General features: G+C 68.0%; 2 protein-coding genes across 8 annotated transcripts; one reads left to right on the top strand and one right to left on the bottom strand.

Moving 5' to 3' along the window:
• The first annotated feature begins 11 nt into the window (after positions 1-11).
• On the top strand, positions 12-4,219 carry AFMID (arylformamidase). Of its 7 annotated transcripts, none has more exons than XM_069799510.1 (11): positions 12-212; positions 353-443; positions 567-671; positions 750-798; positions 978-1,063; positions 1,137-1,209; positions 1,598-1,695; positions 2,021-2,099; positions 2,398-2,533; positions 2,788-2,892; positions 3,905-4,219. In XM_069799510.1, exons 1-11 carry the CDS (start codon positions 51-53, stop codon positions 4,217-4,219), a joined length of 1,299 nt encoding a protein of 432 aa, XP_069655611.1. In that variant the 5' UTR covers positions 12-50. The 7 variants fall into 7 exon arrangements, with proteins under 7 accessions (XP_069655611.1, XP_069655613.1, XP_069655617.1 ...); XM_069799512.1 differs by lacking the exon at positions 3,905-4,219 and adding an exon at positions 3,088-3,470; XM_069799516.1 differs by lacking the exon at positions 2,398-2,533 and having other exon boundaries at positions 3,905-4,038.
• Positions 4,220-4,797: 578 nt separating this feature from the next.
• On the bottom strand, positions 4,798-8,430 carry LOC138688259 (uncharacterized). Its single transcript, XM_069799518.1, has 7 exons — positions 8,185-8,430; positions 7,851-7,934; positions 7,035-7,123; positions 6,645-6,830; positions 6,329-6,466; positions 5,946-6,138; positions 4,798-5,489 (listed from the first exon to the last, which is right to left on the bottom strand). Exons 1-7 carry the CDS (start codon positions 8,405-8,407, stop codon positions 5,143-5,145), a joined length of 1,260 nt encoding a protein of 419 aa, XP_069655619.1. The 5' UTR covers positions 8,408-8,430; the 3' UTR covers positions 4,798-5,142.
• Between the last annotated feature and the right edge of the window lie 5,854 nt (positions 8,431-14,284).

The following is a 14,284-nucleotide window of genomic DNA, read 5'->3' as shown; positions in this document are numbered from 1 at the left end:
CGGTGCCCCACCCGGTGCCCCGCCCCCGGGCCCCGCCCCCCGGGCGGCCAATGGGAGTGGGGCGGCACCGCCCCCGGGCTCGGACCCCGTCCCCGGGCGGGCAGGGGGCGCGGGGCCGCCGCGACGGGCGCGGGACTGGGATCGGGATCGGGATCGGGATCGGGATCGGGACCGGCCGCAGCATGGGGGGGTGGCGGGACATGCCCGCGGAGGTAGGGCCCGCGGCGGGGGCGGGTAGTGCGCGGTTCTCGCCCGGGCCGGGGGCCGGGGGGCCTCGCCCGGTCCCCGCCGCCCCGGGGCCGCCGCCCGGGCGGAGCTGCCCCCCGCCGCAGCCCCCGTGCCTCCTCCGCAGGCGCTGGAGGAGCAGTACTCCCCCAGCCGCTGGTCCCCCCGCCTGGGCAGGGACACCATCATCCAGGCCCACCTTGCGGTGACGGCAGCAGGTGAGGGGCCAGCGGGGCGGGTCAGGGCTGCGGGCGCCGGGGCCGGGAGCAGGGCTGCCGCTCGGGTGCCGGGACACTGGTCCCGCCGGCGGTGCCCCAGGCGCCGTGTCCGTCCTGCCGCAGGGACGCAGCGGGCCCGGGCTGGCACGCGGACCTCGCTGCACGTCCCCTACGGCGACGGTGAGGGTGAGAAGCTGGACATCTATTTTCCCGCGGATCCTTCTGGAAGTAGGTGACGGGGCGGCAGGGGCAGCAGGGGCGGGCAGGGCCTGTGCCCCCCTGCTCACTCTGGGCCGTGCTGCGCAGCCTTCCCGGTCCTGGTCTACATCCATGGTGGATACTGGCAGTGTCTGAGGTGAGGTGGGCTGCCGCAGAGGGGATCCCTCGGGAAGGGAGCCCCCCGGCCCGCTCCTACCGTCTCCCTTCTCATGGGACCTGGACTTGTCCTGGGTGCTCCGCGTCTGATCGGCCTCCCGGCCAGCCCTGGGAGACCCTGGCCCCCACAGCCAGGCTAGCTTCCATCTCCCCCCCCAGTAAAGACGAGTCAGGATTCGCAGTCCCCCCGCTGGTGTCGCAGGGCGTGGCGGTGGTGGCAGTGGGTTATGACACAGCCCCCAAAGGTAGGTGCTGTCCAGTGGAGGTGAAGGCTGCCTGCGCTGGCCCGGCGCCCTCCTGACTCTGCCCTCTGCCCAGGCCACATGGACGCCATGGTGCTGCAAGTGCGGCGCAGCCTCGCCTTCCTGGTGGAGCGGTACTCTGGGATCAGGTGGGCCGCACGCAGCTCCCGGGGTCCCCTCTGCCCCACCACTATGGCCGCTGTCGGGCCTTCAAGGCAAACTGTGCCCACCTCACTCCCTGGGTGGTTCGGTGCCTGGGGGTGGCCGTGGCAGCAACAGGAGGGGCACGAACGAGCCATGCCCTGTGACAAAGGCTTCGACGCCTCTGTCCAAGGGCCGGGCAACGCCTGTGGCCATGCTCCCTTGTCACTGTGCGAGGCGTTCATTGGTCAATGGACCGGGAAATCTGTCTGAGCTGCTGCGTTTGGGCTGTGGCACTTGCGGCTGTGCCACCTCCTCCACACGGAGCAGGGTGTCCCCAGGCAGCAGGCACCGTGCCGCCGCTCCCCACGCTGGCTCATGGCTCCCTCTCTCCAGAGGCATTTACCTGTGTGGACACTCGGCAGGGGCCCACTTGGCAGCCATGGTGTTGTCCACGGACTGGACAGAATATGGAGTGGCGCCAGATATCAAAGGTAGCGCCGCCGTGTCCAGGTGCAGGGGCTGAAGGAGAACTAGTGTCTGCACCTGGAGCAAGGCCGTCTCTGCTGCCCATAAGGGGCTGTGGGGGCTGTAGAGCTGAGGGGGATGAGCTGCCCCAGCCAACTGCAGCCCACAGGCCCTAGGAGTGCAGGACTCTGGGCTCCTGGACAAGCTGCCCCCGGGGGGTGTGTGTGTCCTGCACCCAGCAGCCGCTCACTGAAGCCCAGGGATGTGGGTGCAAACAGAGTTCCCAGGTGCAGGGCTGCGAGAGCGGCCCGAGCTGCAGGGCCCCTCACCCACCGGCACCTCTGCCTCCAGGAGCTGTGCTGGTGAGTGGCGTGTACGACCTCGAGCCCATCCTGCACACCTACGTGAATGATGTGCTGAACATGAGCCGGTGAGCCCACACACTATGGGGACAGCAACTGGGAAAGGGCACAGGCAGGCTGCATATGCCTGCCTTTGGCCAGCACAGCCTACGGGCGAACACCAGTGGCTCTGCAGCCTGCTCTGCCCCTGCCCACACAGCCTGCCTGCGCTGCAGGGCACCGGCTGCCTCTGCGCCTGACCCGGGCACAGGCTCTGCGCCCTGCGCCTGGCTGGTGTGCACAACCAAGGACGCGGGTGCTCTGCAGGCAAAGATGCCTTCTCTGAGTGAGGGGCTACATCAGCTGCCACTGCACTGTCTCCTCCAGGGAGGTTGCCCAGAGGAACAGCCCCATGCTGTGCATCTCCCCAGCAGTGCCTGCGGCTGCGGCCTGCGAGGTGCTCGTGGCTGTGGCGCAGCACGACTCCCCGGAGTTTCGCAGGCAGTCGCAGGAGTACGGCCAGGTGAGCTCCGGGCAGCACCCTGCCCAGCTCCTCAGGGATGCGGCTCCAGCTGGCCCGCCCGGACCTGCTAAGCTGGGATGAAGAGCTCATGTGCTGTATCAGAGCAGTATTTCTGCTGCTGTGGCAATGGCTGCTGTCAAAGACGACAGTGGATCAGGGGAGGATGCTAGTCCTTGCTGAGCCATCATTCCTGCTCCCCTGACCAGAGTGGATGGGGGTCAGGGTCCCTCCTGCCAGCGCCGCTCTCTCCGCAGGCCCTGCGTGCAGCTGGCTGGTCCGTCTCCCTGCTGGATCTTGCTGGTGTGGATCACTTTGACATCATTGAGAAGCTGGCGGAGGACAGCTATGTCCTCACTCAGGTAGGGGAAGACCTCCTGTCCTCCCTTCACTCTCTGAGCACAGCTGAGACCGGCAGCGCAGAAGAGCTGTGCCGAGGCGAGCTTCCCCCGTGTACGGGGGCCGATGTGGGGCTGCGGCTTCAGGGCTGGCCATCATCTCCACGAGTGGAGGAGTGGGGCCAGGCACTGCTCAGAGGGCTCGGTTCCTCATCCCAGGTGATTCTGAACATGATTTCAAGAGCTTGATGGCATGTCGGGAGCAAACTGAGTCAGAAACCGCAGCCCTGCTGCCCTCCTCGCTCCAGCTGCCTGGGTCTCCTCCTGCAGCACAAGGGCGGCTGCTGCCTCTGGACACCCTCTGTGCCCCCTCCACTCCCTCCAGCCTGCAGCCAAGCAGGAGGGGCTTGGAGCAGGGGAGCACCAGTTATTACCAGTTCTTGCCTGGGTTGGCATTCCTTTGCTGGGGTGTTTCTGCCCCTGCATGGGGCTGGCAGGCCTGCAGGGCTCTGTCTGGATGACCTGGTGATGAAGTTTGTTCCCTCGGTTTCCTTTAAACTGCTTATTGCCAATACAAAATAAAATAGGAATAACTGCTGCCTGAGTGTAACTCTGCTTCCTGGGGAGCTGGGGCTGTGCTAAGCCATCGAGTAGACACTAGACGTGGATGCTGCAGAGAGAATCTCCTCTTCCAGCACAGAGCTCCCAGTCTGCAGCTGGCGTCCTCTGTGCTGGCAGTGGGGAACGCACCACAGCCCAGCCCAGCTCTTTGCTGGGGTCTCACCAACCCAGAATGTGACAGGCTAGGCAGGCAGGGAAGCCCGGAGAGCCTGCCTGCGGCTGTGGGACAGGGGTAATAGAAGCCTTTGGGGATGGGGGGTGATGGAGGAGCACACTGATGAGTTGTCTGGGCCAGGCTGGGCTCGTGCCCCTGGGACAGTCCTGGCCAGATACAAACTTCAGCACTGCTGTGTAGTGGCCCTGGTCCTGTGGCTGAGACACTTCCACCTCCTCAGGAGCACTTGTCCCTCAATAGGCGCACCTCTGGGCTGCGATGATGTCCCTGCTGCGCAGTCAGGAGAGGAGCACACTTGGGAGAAAACATCCTGCACAGCCACAGGACTGCCAGAACAGGTTTATTTTGTGCCCTGACCATCCCTTAGGACCTGTCTCCCTGCTGCAGCATCCTTGCACACGTGTGGTGCACATGGGCCACGTGCAGTGTGTGGCTTTTGGGACGGGGGATGTCTGGCTCTGCTTTTGGGTGCTGTCTGCGGGACCTGAGTTAGAGGAGCAGAGCTTCTGTAGAGGACTAGAGGGTGCTCTGAGGACGCATTTTCTGGGTGACTAGCGAGGCAGGGATGCTGCCTTGGAGGGGTCTGTGTGGTGATGTGAGATGTGGGCTCTCCTCTGTCCCTCTGGGCATGTCTGCAAAGGTGCTGCCTCCCGACAGGTGTGGTGCTCCCACTGCAGGAGTGGGCTGGGGTCTCCCTGGGGTTGGGCTCACGCTGGTTTGCGGGGCTGCACATGGGGGTGGATGCTCTGCTGCAGCTGGCTGGGAACATGCCTGGAGCACGCTGTGGCTGGTCCCAGCCCCTTTGCTGCTGGCTGCCAGGACAGGGCTGGGACAGCTGCTTGTCCTGGTTTCAGCTGGGATAGAGTTAATTGTCTTCCTAGTAGCTGGTATAGTGCTATGCTTTGGGTTCGGTATGAGAAGAATGTTGATAACACTGATATTTTCAGTTGTTGCTAAGTAGTGTTTAGACTAAGTCAAGGATTTTTTCAGCTTCTCATGGCCAGCCAGCAAGAAGGCTGGAGTGGCACAAGAAGTTGGGAGGGGACACAGCCAGGGCAGCTGACCCAAACTGGCCAAAGGGGTAGTCCGTACTATGTGACCTCATGTCTAGTATATGAACTGGGGGAAGTGGGACTGGGGGGAACTGCCGCTCAGTAACTAACTGGGTGTTGATCAGCGGGTGGTAAGCAATTGCATTGTGCATCACTTGTATATGCCAATCCTTTTTTTTTAATTATTATTATTGTTATTATTTTCTTCCTTTCTGTCCTATTAAACTGTTCTTACCTCAACCCACAAGTTTTACTTTTTTTTCTATTCTCTCTCCCTATTCCACTCGGTGGGGAGGGAGCGAGTGAATGGCTGCGTGGCGCTTAGTTGCTGGCTGGGGTTAAACCACAACTCTGCCACAGCCCACCAGCTTGCCTGCAGCAGCCAGGGGGAGGCAACTGCCCCCGGGGTTGGGGCTGGGAGGATGCTCAGGCTCCCCCTGCGCTCGGAGGAGTCGGAGGAGTCGGACGCAGTCCCAGGGCCAGCTTCTCCTGGCACTTCCTGGCCACAAACTCCAGCTTGTTCTTTGCGAGCTCGGCGTCACAGGCTGACACATCGCGGTGCCAGACCGCGCGCACGGTGTGTGCCGACCAGGGGAACAGCAGGACACTGACAGCCTGGCCGGTTTCGGCCAGCTCCTCCTCACTCACTGCCCGCAGGTGCTCACAGAGCTCTGTGGGGGACAGCCAGCCTCCCCTGATGCTCACCATCACAATGTTTGTCTCCACCGCTGCGAGGTTGACAGAGCAGACGGGCGAGTTCAGCTCCTGGATGCCTGGGGGAGGTAGAGGCAGTAGGCTGGGAGCCCAGTGCCCGGCTTCCCGGGAGAGGAAGCTGCCGAAGCCCTGCCCCAGACCCTGGCTGAAGGAGAGTCCCTTCACCCTCCCCCCTGTGCTGCACCAGGGTCACTGTGAGCACTGCGGGGACAGGCACGGCATCGTCCCGGCACTCCAGCTAGGCAGGGACCCCAGCAGCATCCTCAAGATCCAGCACGGCTGCTCGGGGAAGGTGCCCGCACCGCTATCAGCTCTGGCAGTGCCGGCTAGTGCTGGGTGCGGTGAGCCCAGCCAGCGGTGAGGGTGGGGGATAAGGCTGGGCCCACGCCAAGCTGTCAGGCAGGGCAGGACCTGGCTGCGTGGCAGTGCCTGGAAGCCTGCACAGCCGGTCAGAGGGAGTGGCGTTAGGCTGTGGGCGCCTGTACCTCCCGGCGTGCCGAGGGACCCCAAGATACCTTCAGCAAAGCGTTGGGCGTTGTCATGGTCTCTGCGCAGCGTCGCCTCCGCATGCTCCAGTCCAACGCGGGCAGCGGCTGCCAGCACGCCAGCCTGCCGCATCCCCCCGCCCAGCAGCTTCCGCACACGCCAGGCCTCAGCGACAAACTCCCTGCGTCCAGCCAGCACCGCGCCGGCTGGGGCACCCAGGCCCTGCGGAGCCACCAGAGGGGTAACCCAAGCTGTGCTGGGGAGCAGCCCCCTGCCCCTCCCAGGGACGTGCTCAGGGATGCCCCAGCCTGCAAGGCGGGGGCTCAGCTTGGTGCCCCCGAACAGGGGCGAGCCCCTGTCTTGTGCTGGTCCCGTTTGGCCCCAGGGACCCCCCCTCCCCATGCAAGCACACCTTGGAGAAGCAGAGGGACACGGAGTCGCAGTGCTGGGTGATCTGAGCTGGGTCCACGTCCTGGGCCACCGCCGCATTCATCAGCCGCGCTCCATCCATGTGCACCTGCAGTCCGTAGCGGTCAGCAAGCCCACGGACCTGGGGGGAGGCAGAGGAGCAGCTGGGCTGGAAGGGACCCCTGGGGCAGCCGGCACCAACATGAGCCACGCTCTGAGCTCCTCGGCAAGGCCCTGGCGTCCCCGTGGTGCCATCCTGCTGGGTCCGGCTGCCTGCGCCCAGGCAGGGCTGCGGCCAGTGGCCGGCTGTGGGCTCCTACCTGCTGGAGGTAGGTGAGGGGCAGCACCCGGCCCCCCGCCGAGCTGTGCGTGTTCTCCAGGCAGATGAGCTCGGGGCGCGGGTGGTACCGGCTGCCGTGGGCGTCACGGACGGTCAGCTCCAGCCGGTGCAGGTCCAAGGTGCCGTCTGGAAGGTCCGGCAGCGCCTGGGAGTGGACCCCAGCGACCTGCGCCCAGGGCAGGGCAAAGAGCAGAGCTGACGGGGGACGGTGGCGGTGCACGGGGGTCCCGGCCCTCTGCGGCTGCAGCCGCAGCCCAGCGAAGGATCGATCCTCCGCCCTGCCCGGCCCCGGCAGCCAGAGGAGGGCAGCAGCAAGCCGCCCTCCCGGCCCTGCCTGCGCCGCCGGCCCCCGCTCGCCCCCGGCACCCACCTGCGCGGCCCCGCCGTGCTCGTAGAGGTGCAGGTGGGAGTCCCGGCCCAGGAGCAGCTGAGCCCCCCTGCGCTGGCAGTGGCACATCACTGGGAGAGAGAGGGGCCGTGAGGGAGGGGGCCAGTGCCCAGCTGGCACCGTGTGCGGGGGGGGGGCAGGCAGGCTCAGCCGGGGTGCCTGCCGGCTGCCTGCGCTTGGGCGGTTTGGGGGGCTCTGGCGCGCGAAGGCTGGGCAGGCAGCACGGCGTTGCAGCAGCGGCGCGGCCTCCTGCGGGCACGGGGCACCCGCTCTGTCCCCGGCGGTGCTGGGGCTGTCGCCCGGGGGGTGCCTGCAGCGGCTGGAGGTGGGGGAGCAGCTGGGGGGCACAGCCTCAACTCCTGGTGCATGCACATGGCCGGGGCTGGAGCAGGGCCCATGATCCCATGCAGCGCACAGCGGACCCCCGCTCACAGGAAGGCAGGAAAGCGAACTGGGTAAAGGTTAATGGAGCAGAGTGGAGGCCGATCATGAGACAGGGATGAGCAGACCCAAGGGGAGGGGTTGCTCAGCAGCAGCATGAAGCAGGGATCAGGGTCCGAGCGGGGCCATGCTGCTACCAGTTTGAGGTGGAGGGGGGTAAGGAGATGCACCCGAGTCAGAAAGGACCTGCTGCCCACAGTTTTCCCCTGTGGCTGTCCAGGCAGCTTCCTGAGCAGAAGTGGGGCTTTCCTTGGGACCCCAGGGAGGAGCGGGGCTGTTCTCGCCCTCCGCACCCTCCACAGGATGGGGACATAAACCTGCCCCTCGGTTTGCGACCTGGCAGCCCTGGGCACTCACCGGCGATGAGGTTTGCCATCGTGGCAGTGGGCACAAAAAGAGCCTCCTCCATCCCCAGGATCCCTGCGGCCTGGCGCTGTAGCTCTGCAGGGGGGAGAAGCACGGGGGTCCTGAGGGGGGGGACGACATCTGCTGGCCCTGGGTGGGCACGGGGGGGGGAGGTCGGGAACCCCCGAGGTCCAGGCAGCCGCCCCCAGCCCCCCCGGAGAAGTCCTCCTCTGGGGTCCCCATCCCGGCCGCCCCCTGGCCTGGGGGGGCCTGCAGGCAGGGACCCCACCGGGGTGGGAGGTGTGGGGCGGCCGCCTCCCCCGGCTCTGCCGGGCCCGGAGCCCACCGTTGACCGCCGGGTCCTCCCCGTAGTCGTCGTCGCCCACGGCGGCGCGGGCCATGGCGCGGCGCATCCCCGCGCAGGGCCGGGTCACCGTGTCGCTCCGCAGGTCCACGGCGCGGGGGGGGCCCCGCGGCTGCACCGCCCCGGCCCCGGCCCCGGCCCCGGCCCCCGCGGCGAGCAGCCGGCCCCGCCGCAGCGCCGCGCCCGCGCCCCGCGCCGCCAGCATCGCCGGGACCGCCCCGCCGCCAGGGCTCCCGGGGGCGTGTGCGGACGGGGGCGGGATCGGGATCGGGACGGCCCCGGTCCCCGTCGCGGGCGGGGCTGGGGCCGGGACCCGCGGGGGCGGCGGCTCCAGCGTGGGCACCGAGGGCGGCCCGGGGCTCCCCGTCCCCCGCGCCCGCGGCGCCCCCGAGCCACGGTGTGGGGGCAGGCGGAGGGGCTGCGGGAGACGGGGGGGGGGGTGTGCTGCCCCGGGCCCCCGGCTCTCCCGCGGCCCCTCGCTTTGCCAGGAGCTTCTGCTCGTCCCAGCCGTGCTGCTGGAGGGAGCGCCAGCACGAAGCTGCCTGCGCCCACTCGGTCGCAGCTCCCCGAGGATCCCCAAATCTTTCCACAGGCCCACAGCGCCTCGTGCTGAACAGCAATGGCTCCCACCACGCCGCTCCTGCTGCTGGCAGGGATGGCGCGGGGTGACCTTGCTGCTGGGAAATGGCTCTGGCTTCTTCCAGGCTGCGCCTGCCCTGGAAACAGCTGACACACGCCGTCCTGTGGCACCACGGGCAGGCATGTCCTGCAGCAGTGCTGCTGTTGGCTGTGGGCAGCTCTGCAGCTCTCGGTGCTCTCTGCCTGCGCCAGAGAGGGGGCCCACAGGCATCTGGATCCTGGCAGAAATCCCTGCTGTCCCCGGAGCAGGGGGGCACGTGCCCAGCACAGTAGTGAGAACTCCCATCTTCGCCCGTCGGGCTGGACCAGCTGGAGGCTGGTGATGCTCCATAGGGCAGTCCTGGCCCATGGCCACAGGGCTCTGCTGGGAAAGCCTGGGCTGTGCCCCCCTCATGCTGCAGGCGGGGAGGGGGGCACAGCTCTGCAGCACTTGGCACCTCTCCTGGCACTTGCCAGGAGAGCAGTGGGGCAGGTGCATTCGGGTGCCCTCCTTCCCCTCGGGGAGCACACGCTGCCTGGCCCCTGCCCGCCTGGTGCACGTGCCGTGTCACTGCCTCCCCGTGCATGCTGCCTCCCCGTGCATGCAGCCTCCCCGACAGCCCCGTCCAGCTGCCTGTGGCATGGCCCCTGCGATGCTGCTGCCATCTTCCTCCCTCTGCCAGTTGCCACAACATGGCCTCAGCCCCCCCAGCTCTCCCTCCGATCCAAGAGCCCCCCACAGCTGCCCTGGCTGGCTGCCTGCACGCCTGCCGTCCTGCCTGCACCCCTGCACGCGGGGCCTCATCACCACCTCCCGCAGCAGCCTGTTCTGTCAGCCCTGCAGATGAGTGAGCCATAAACAGTCCTTCACGGAGACGTTTTTCACACACAGGGCCACATGTTAACAGTTTTTCTTTATTTACTGCCTCCATTTCCTCTTTGTTCCAGGAACTTGTCCTCCAACTTCAAGCTGCTCATGATTAGGCAAAAAGGCCTCTAATCTCCCCGATCTGATTTACCGTCACTGAGAGCAGACGCTTCCCGTTACTGGCCCTGGACCTGGGAGCATGGACAGCCGAGCTCTGCCGGCTGCTGAGCCGAGCCTCTCCTCCCCAAAGCTGCCCCGCTGCACGCGCTGCCTTCCCAGCAGCTTCCTCTTCCAGTAAGCGCTGGGCAGCCCGGCCGGTCACGCAGCAGGTGAAGGGCTGGGGGGGAAGTATAGCCGCTGGGCCCTGGGCTGGGGACCCCACTGTGTCTGAGGCAGCTGCCCTAGGGCAGGGCAGGCTCTGGAGCCACTTTCTCTGCTCCCTCGGGAATGGCCAGCTGGCTGGAGCATCCCTCAGCTGTGGCCTCCTCAGCTGCTCACCCATCCGCTCCTGCTGCTCCTGGCAGGGGTGGCCGGGTGGCCCTGGGGTGCCCCATGGGGCTGGCTGCAGCACTGTTCCTGGTGTTGGGAGAGCACCTGTCCTGGCCATGCTTCTTGTCTCAGCCCCTGCAAGCGCTGGTTTCGGAGACCTGAGGGGGTGGCTCGGGGCTCTGTGCTGTGCAGCCCCCCCCAGCCCAGGTAGGACCTGGGGTCCACAGCCATGCAGGGACTCCTTCGCTGGGAGGCAGCCACATCCTTTGCAGGACCTTGCAGCGTGGCAGGGTCTCCCCCGTGGAGCCCCATGTCCTGCCAGCCCCACTGCCTCAGGGGTCTCCCCCCGCCGCTGACACCTAATGAGCTCCCCTGACTGTACAGGGCCCAGCAGGGCCATGGTGGGGGCTTGGCGGGGCCAGCACTGGGGCCGGCGGGAGGGCTCGTGGCCACGTGTGGGGCTGGCTGAGCCAAGGCCGCAGGCGTGTGGGCAGCGGGATGGCAGCTCCGGCGCCTGGCCGGCGGCTCGGTGGGGGCTCGGCCAGCGGCTGTGGGGGCTCGCCTGGGGGCTCGCCCAGGGCCGCGCTGTGCCACGGCTCCCACGGCTGCCACCTGCCAGCGCCGGCGGCGGCTCCCGTCCCCACAGAACGTGCAGTCGCGGTGGGCTGAGCTCATGCTCCAGCGGTGCCTCCCCAGGGCTAAAATTAGCAGCAGAGGCCTGGCTGGGAGCGGGGAGCGGAGCCCAGGTCCCGCAGGGGAGGATCGGGTTTCCCCCCCGCCCTCCCTGCCACAGGCCTGGCAGCCGCCGGGGCGATTCCCGGAGCCGGCCGGGCTCCCCCTGCCCCCGGCCCCACAGGCAGCTCTGGGAGCAGCCGCTGCCAGGCTCTGCCCGCTCGCCCAGCTGCACGTCCCGGCCTCCAGCCCTGAGGCTAAGCCTCGACACGCGTCCCCTCTGCGTGCGCCTCAGGAGGGGCTGCGGGCCCGGGGGAGGCATGGTGGCCAGCACTGGTGTGGCTGTGCCTCCTCGGCCATCGCCGGGCTGGGGCCGAGCCGCCTGCCCTCCGGCTCACATGGCTGTCCTGGGGTCAGGGCTGGCGGCTGGCACTCTGCTCCCGGCCTCCCAGCAGAGCCGGTGGGCTGCAGGCTGGGCTGGGTGGGGGCTGCAGGCATGGGAGTGCCGGTGGCACAGGTGGTGCCCTGGGTGTCTTGTGCCAGCTGACTGCAGCTGGCTGCGGGGCCTGGCAGCGACCCCAAAGTGCTTGCCATGAGCTCGGGGGTGTTTTCCTGCTGGGCTGCTTTGGCACCGTGGCCGTGCTGCCTGTGCTGCAGGCTGCCATAGCTCGTCCTTGTGCGCTGGGGCTGGCCGGGCTGGAGGGCCCCGCTCCCACCCAGGCAGGGGGGAGCCACCATCAATCATCCCCGGAGGGGTAGGAGCTGCGGAGCCAAGTGATTTCCTACTGTCGGGAAACATGGAGCGATGCCTGGAAGCGCTGGGACGTGCTGGGCTCCTGGCTCAGCCTGCCAGGGGCACAGCCAGGCGTCCAGCGTGCCGTGCCATGCCGCAACCAGTGCCAGGCCGTGCTGGGGGTGGACGCGGCACTGAGGGACAGGCGCTGGCCTCTCTGCTGGCCCCAGCCTGCCGCTGTCCCAGCGTAAAGGCGCCATTGACGTGTTGGGCCCGGGCTACCTGGGGCGTGTGCTGGTGGCTGCTCGCACACACGGCATCCGAAGCAGCCTGAGCCCAGACCAAACCCTCGACGGCCCTGTTGGGACGCAGCCGGCGGGCGCTGCCACCCCAACCAGGTGGGGTGGGACCGCCTGGAGGAGGGCCGGCGGGGCTGGCCAGCACTGAGTGAGCTTTGGCCACGACTGCCGTCGCTGTGGTTCAGGGCCGGTTGTTCCCCATGGGACACGGCGGGCAGAGCCCCCGGGCGGGTGGCAGCTGGCGGCCCTGGCCCCCGGGCTGGCCGGGGCCGTCCCTCGGCCCAGCGGCGGGAGCGGTGCGCCGGTGAGGCCTCCGGCCGGCAGCCGGGGCGAGCTTGTGCCGCGTCCCGGCAGCGAGCCCGGCGGGGGCCGGCGGAGCAGCCGGAGCCCGGGGGATGCTGCCGGTCCCCGGGGCTGCGGCCGGCCCGGCCCGCGGGAGCGGAGCGGAGCTGGCGGGAGGTGCGGTGCCGGCCGGTCCCCCCGTCCCCAACCTGCCGGGGCTGCTCGGGTGACCCCTCCCTCCGCCGGCAACAACTTTTCCAGTAAAACCACCGCAGAAATCCCGGCTTCCCGACAGGCCCGCCCCTCGGCCGCCGGGGGGGCGCGGGCCGCCCTTAACCCTTCCCGGCCCGGCCCCGCCGCCGCCCGGGGCCCCCCGCGCTGCCCCGGCCGGTGGCTCCGAGCCCGGGGCCGGGCGCCCCGCGGAGCTGCGCAGGGGGGCTCCGGCCGGCCGCCCGCCCGGGGTCAGCGATGCCCCTGCTCCCCGGGGAGTCGGGGGGGGTCCCGGGGGGCGGCGGGACGGCAGTGCTAGAGCAGCCCGACCCGCCGTGCACGGGGGAGGTGAGTGGGAGAGGGCTGACACGGACCCCGGCCCCGGGAGGCTTTTGCGCCCGCATCCTGCGCGGGGGTGGTCCGGCTGGACCACGGGAAGGGACCCCCGAGCTCACAGTGCCAGCAGTGCAGTGGGTTTTCCTTCTCGAGGTGCAGCTGATGCAGAGGGAGCAGGGGCTCAACCCCGCTGTGGGGCAGAAGGAGCATCCCAAGGGCCAAGGAGCTGGAGAACAATCTGGGAAAAAAGCCCCTCTCCAAGGGGGACCCCAGCACAGCCTGGCCCCTGGGTGGCCTCAGGTGGGATGGGGTCCTGCCGAGCCCCAGCCCAGCAGGAGCAATGGGCTGCGCCGGGCTGGGCGGTGCTGGGAGCCAGCTCTTGGGGCATGCAGCCTGAGCCCCTGCTTGCAGTGGGCACCCACGGCTGGGTCTGGCTACGGCTTGAAGGTGCGTGTCCTTCGGTGGAGGCGGGGAGAGCGGCTGGGCTGCTCGACAAAGATGGGGAGAGGAGACCACTGCAGGTGGGTGGTGAGGAGGGAGCAAACTGCTCCCATGTCCTCGGTGGATGGGATGCAGCGGCTCTGGCTCCACGTGGGCAGATTGGGGTTAGACCCATGCGGCAAGAAGCGGTGCAGGAGGCCGGGTAGGTCCCCTTGCTCCTGAGCCCTAGTGCTGCGAGAAGCTCTCGGGGTCACCCTGGGAGAGCACTGCTGCTGGTGATGGGTCTGGGCTGGGTGGCTTTGCTAGCTCAGCAGCCCTTCCCCAGAGCTCCACAGGGCTGCTCCTGCGGGGTGGGCAAAGCCGGGGCTGGCCAGGCACCAGGAGCTGGGGCTCTGTGATGGCAGCTGTGCCGGGCCGGCCCCGGCTGTGCCCTGCCTGCCGCCAGCCGTGGCCCCATGCTGGCTGCTGCACTGGCCGAGCCAGGGCTGAGGTAAGTGCTGTAATTGTTTTCTCTGTGGCCTGAGATGAATAATTGAGAGGTCTTTGAGGAGAATTAATTAGCCCGTTTATTGGCAGTAAATGCTTTTCTCCAGATGATGAAATAGATCCTGAGCCACATGTGGGGCAGGCGGATGCAGGTCGCTGAGGCTGCTTTGGAGCTCACCGGTGCCAGGTCTGCGGGCCAGCCATGCTGGTGCCCCATGCCTGCCGCAGGGCAGGCATGCCATCACCAGCTCCCACGGCCTCCCAGCAGCTCCGTGTGCCCAGAGCTCACTGTGCCCACAGACAGTGCTTTGTGCTGGGAACCCAGTGTGGGTGGGAGCAGGGGGCACCGAGGGGCAGGCAGGATCCTACCCCAGCTCCCTCCAGGCTGCTCTGTGCAGGGTGGACTGGTGAATCCCTCTGGGACAGCCTCGGCCAGCCCTGGCAGAGCTCTGCCCTACGGCATGGCATGGCATGGCACGGCACGGCACAGCATGGCACAGCACAGGGGGCCAGCCGGTGGCCCCAGACAGAGGGGCAGGAGTGAGCCACGAAGCCCTTCAGCTGCCTGAAGCTGTCAGCTGAGCAGCAGTGCCCTTCTGAGCCAGCCTTTGGTCACCCATTGCTGGCACCCTGGTGTCCCTGTGTCCC

Source organism: Haliaeetus albicilla, chromosome 12 (assembly GCF_947461875.1).
Source record: "Haliaeetus albicilla chromosome 12, bHalAlb1.1, whole genome shotgun sequence".
NCBI lineage: Eukaryota > Metazoa > Chordata > Aves > Accipitriformes > Accipitridae > Haliaeetus > Haliaeetus albicilla.
This window is presented reverse-complemented; position numbering and strand designations above follow the sequence as displayed.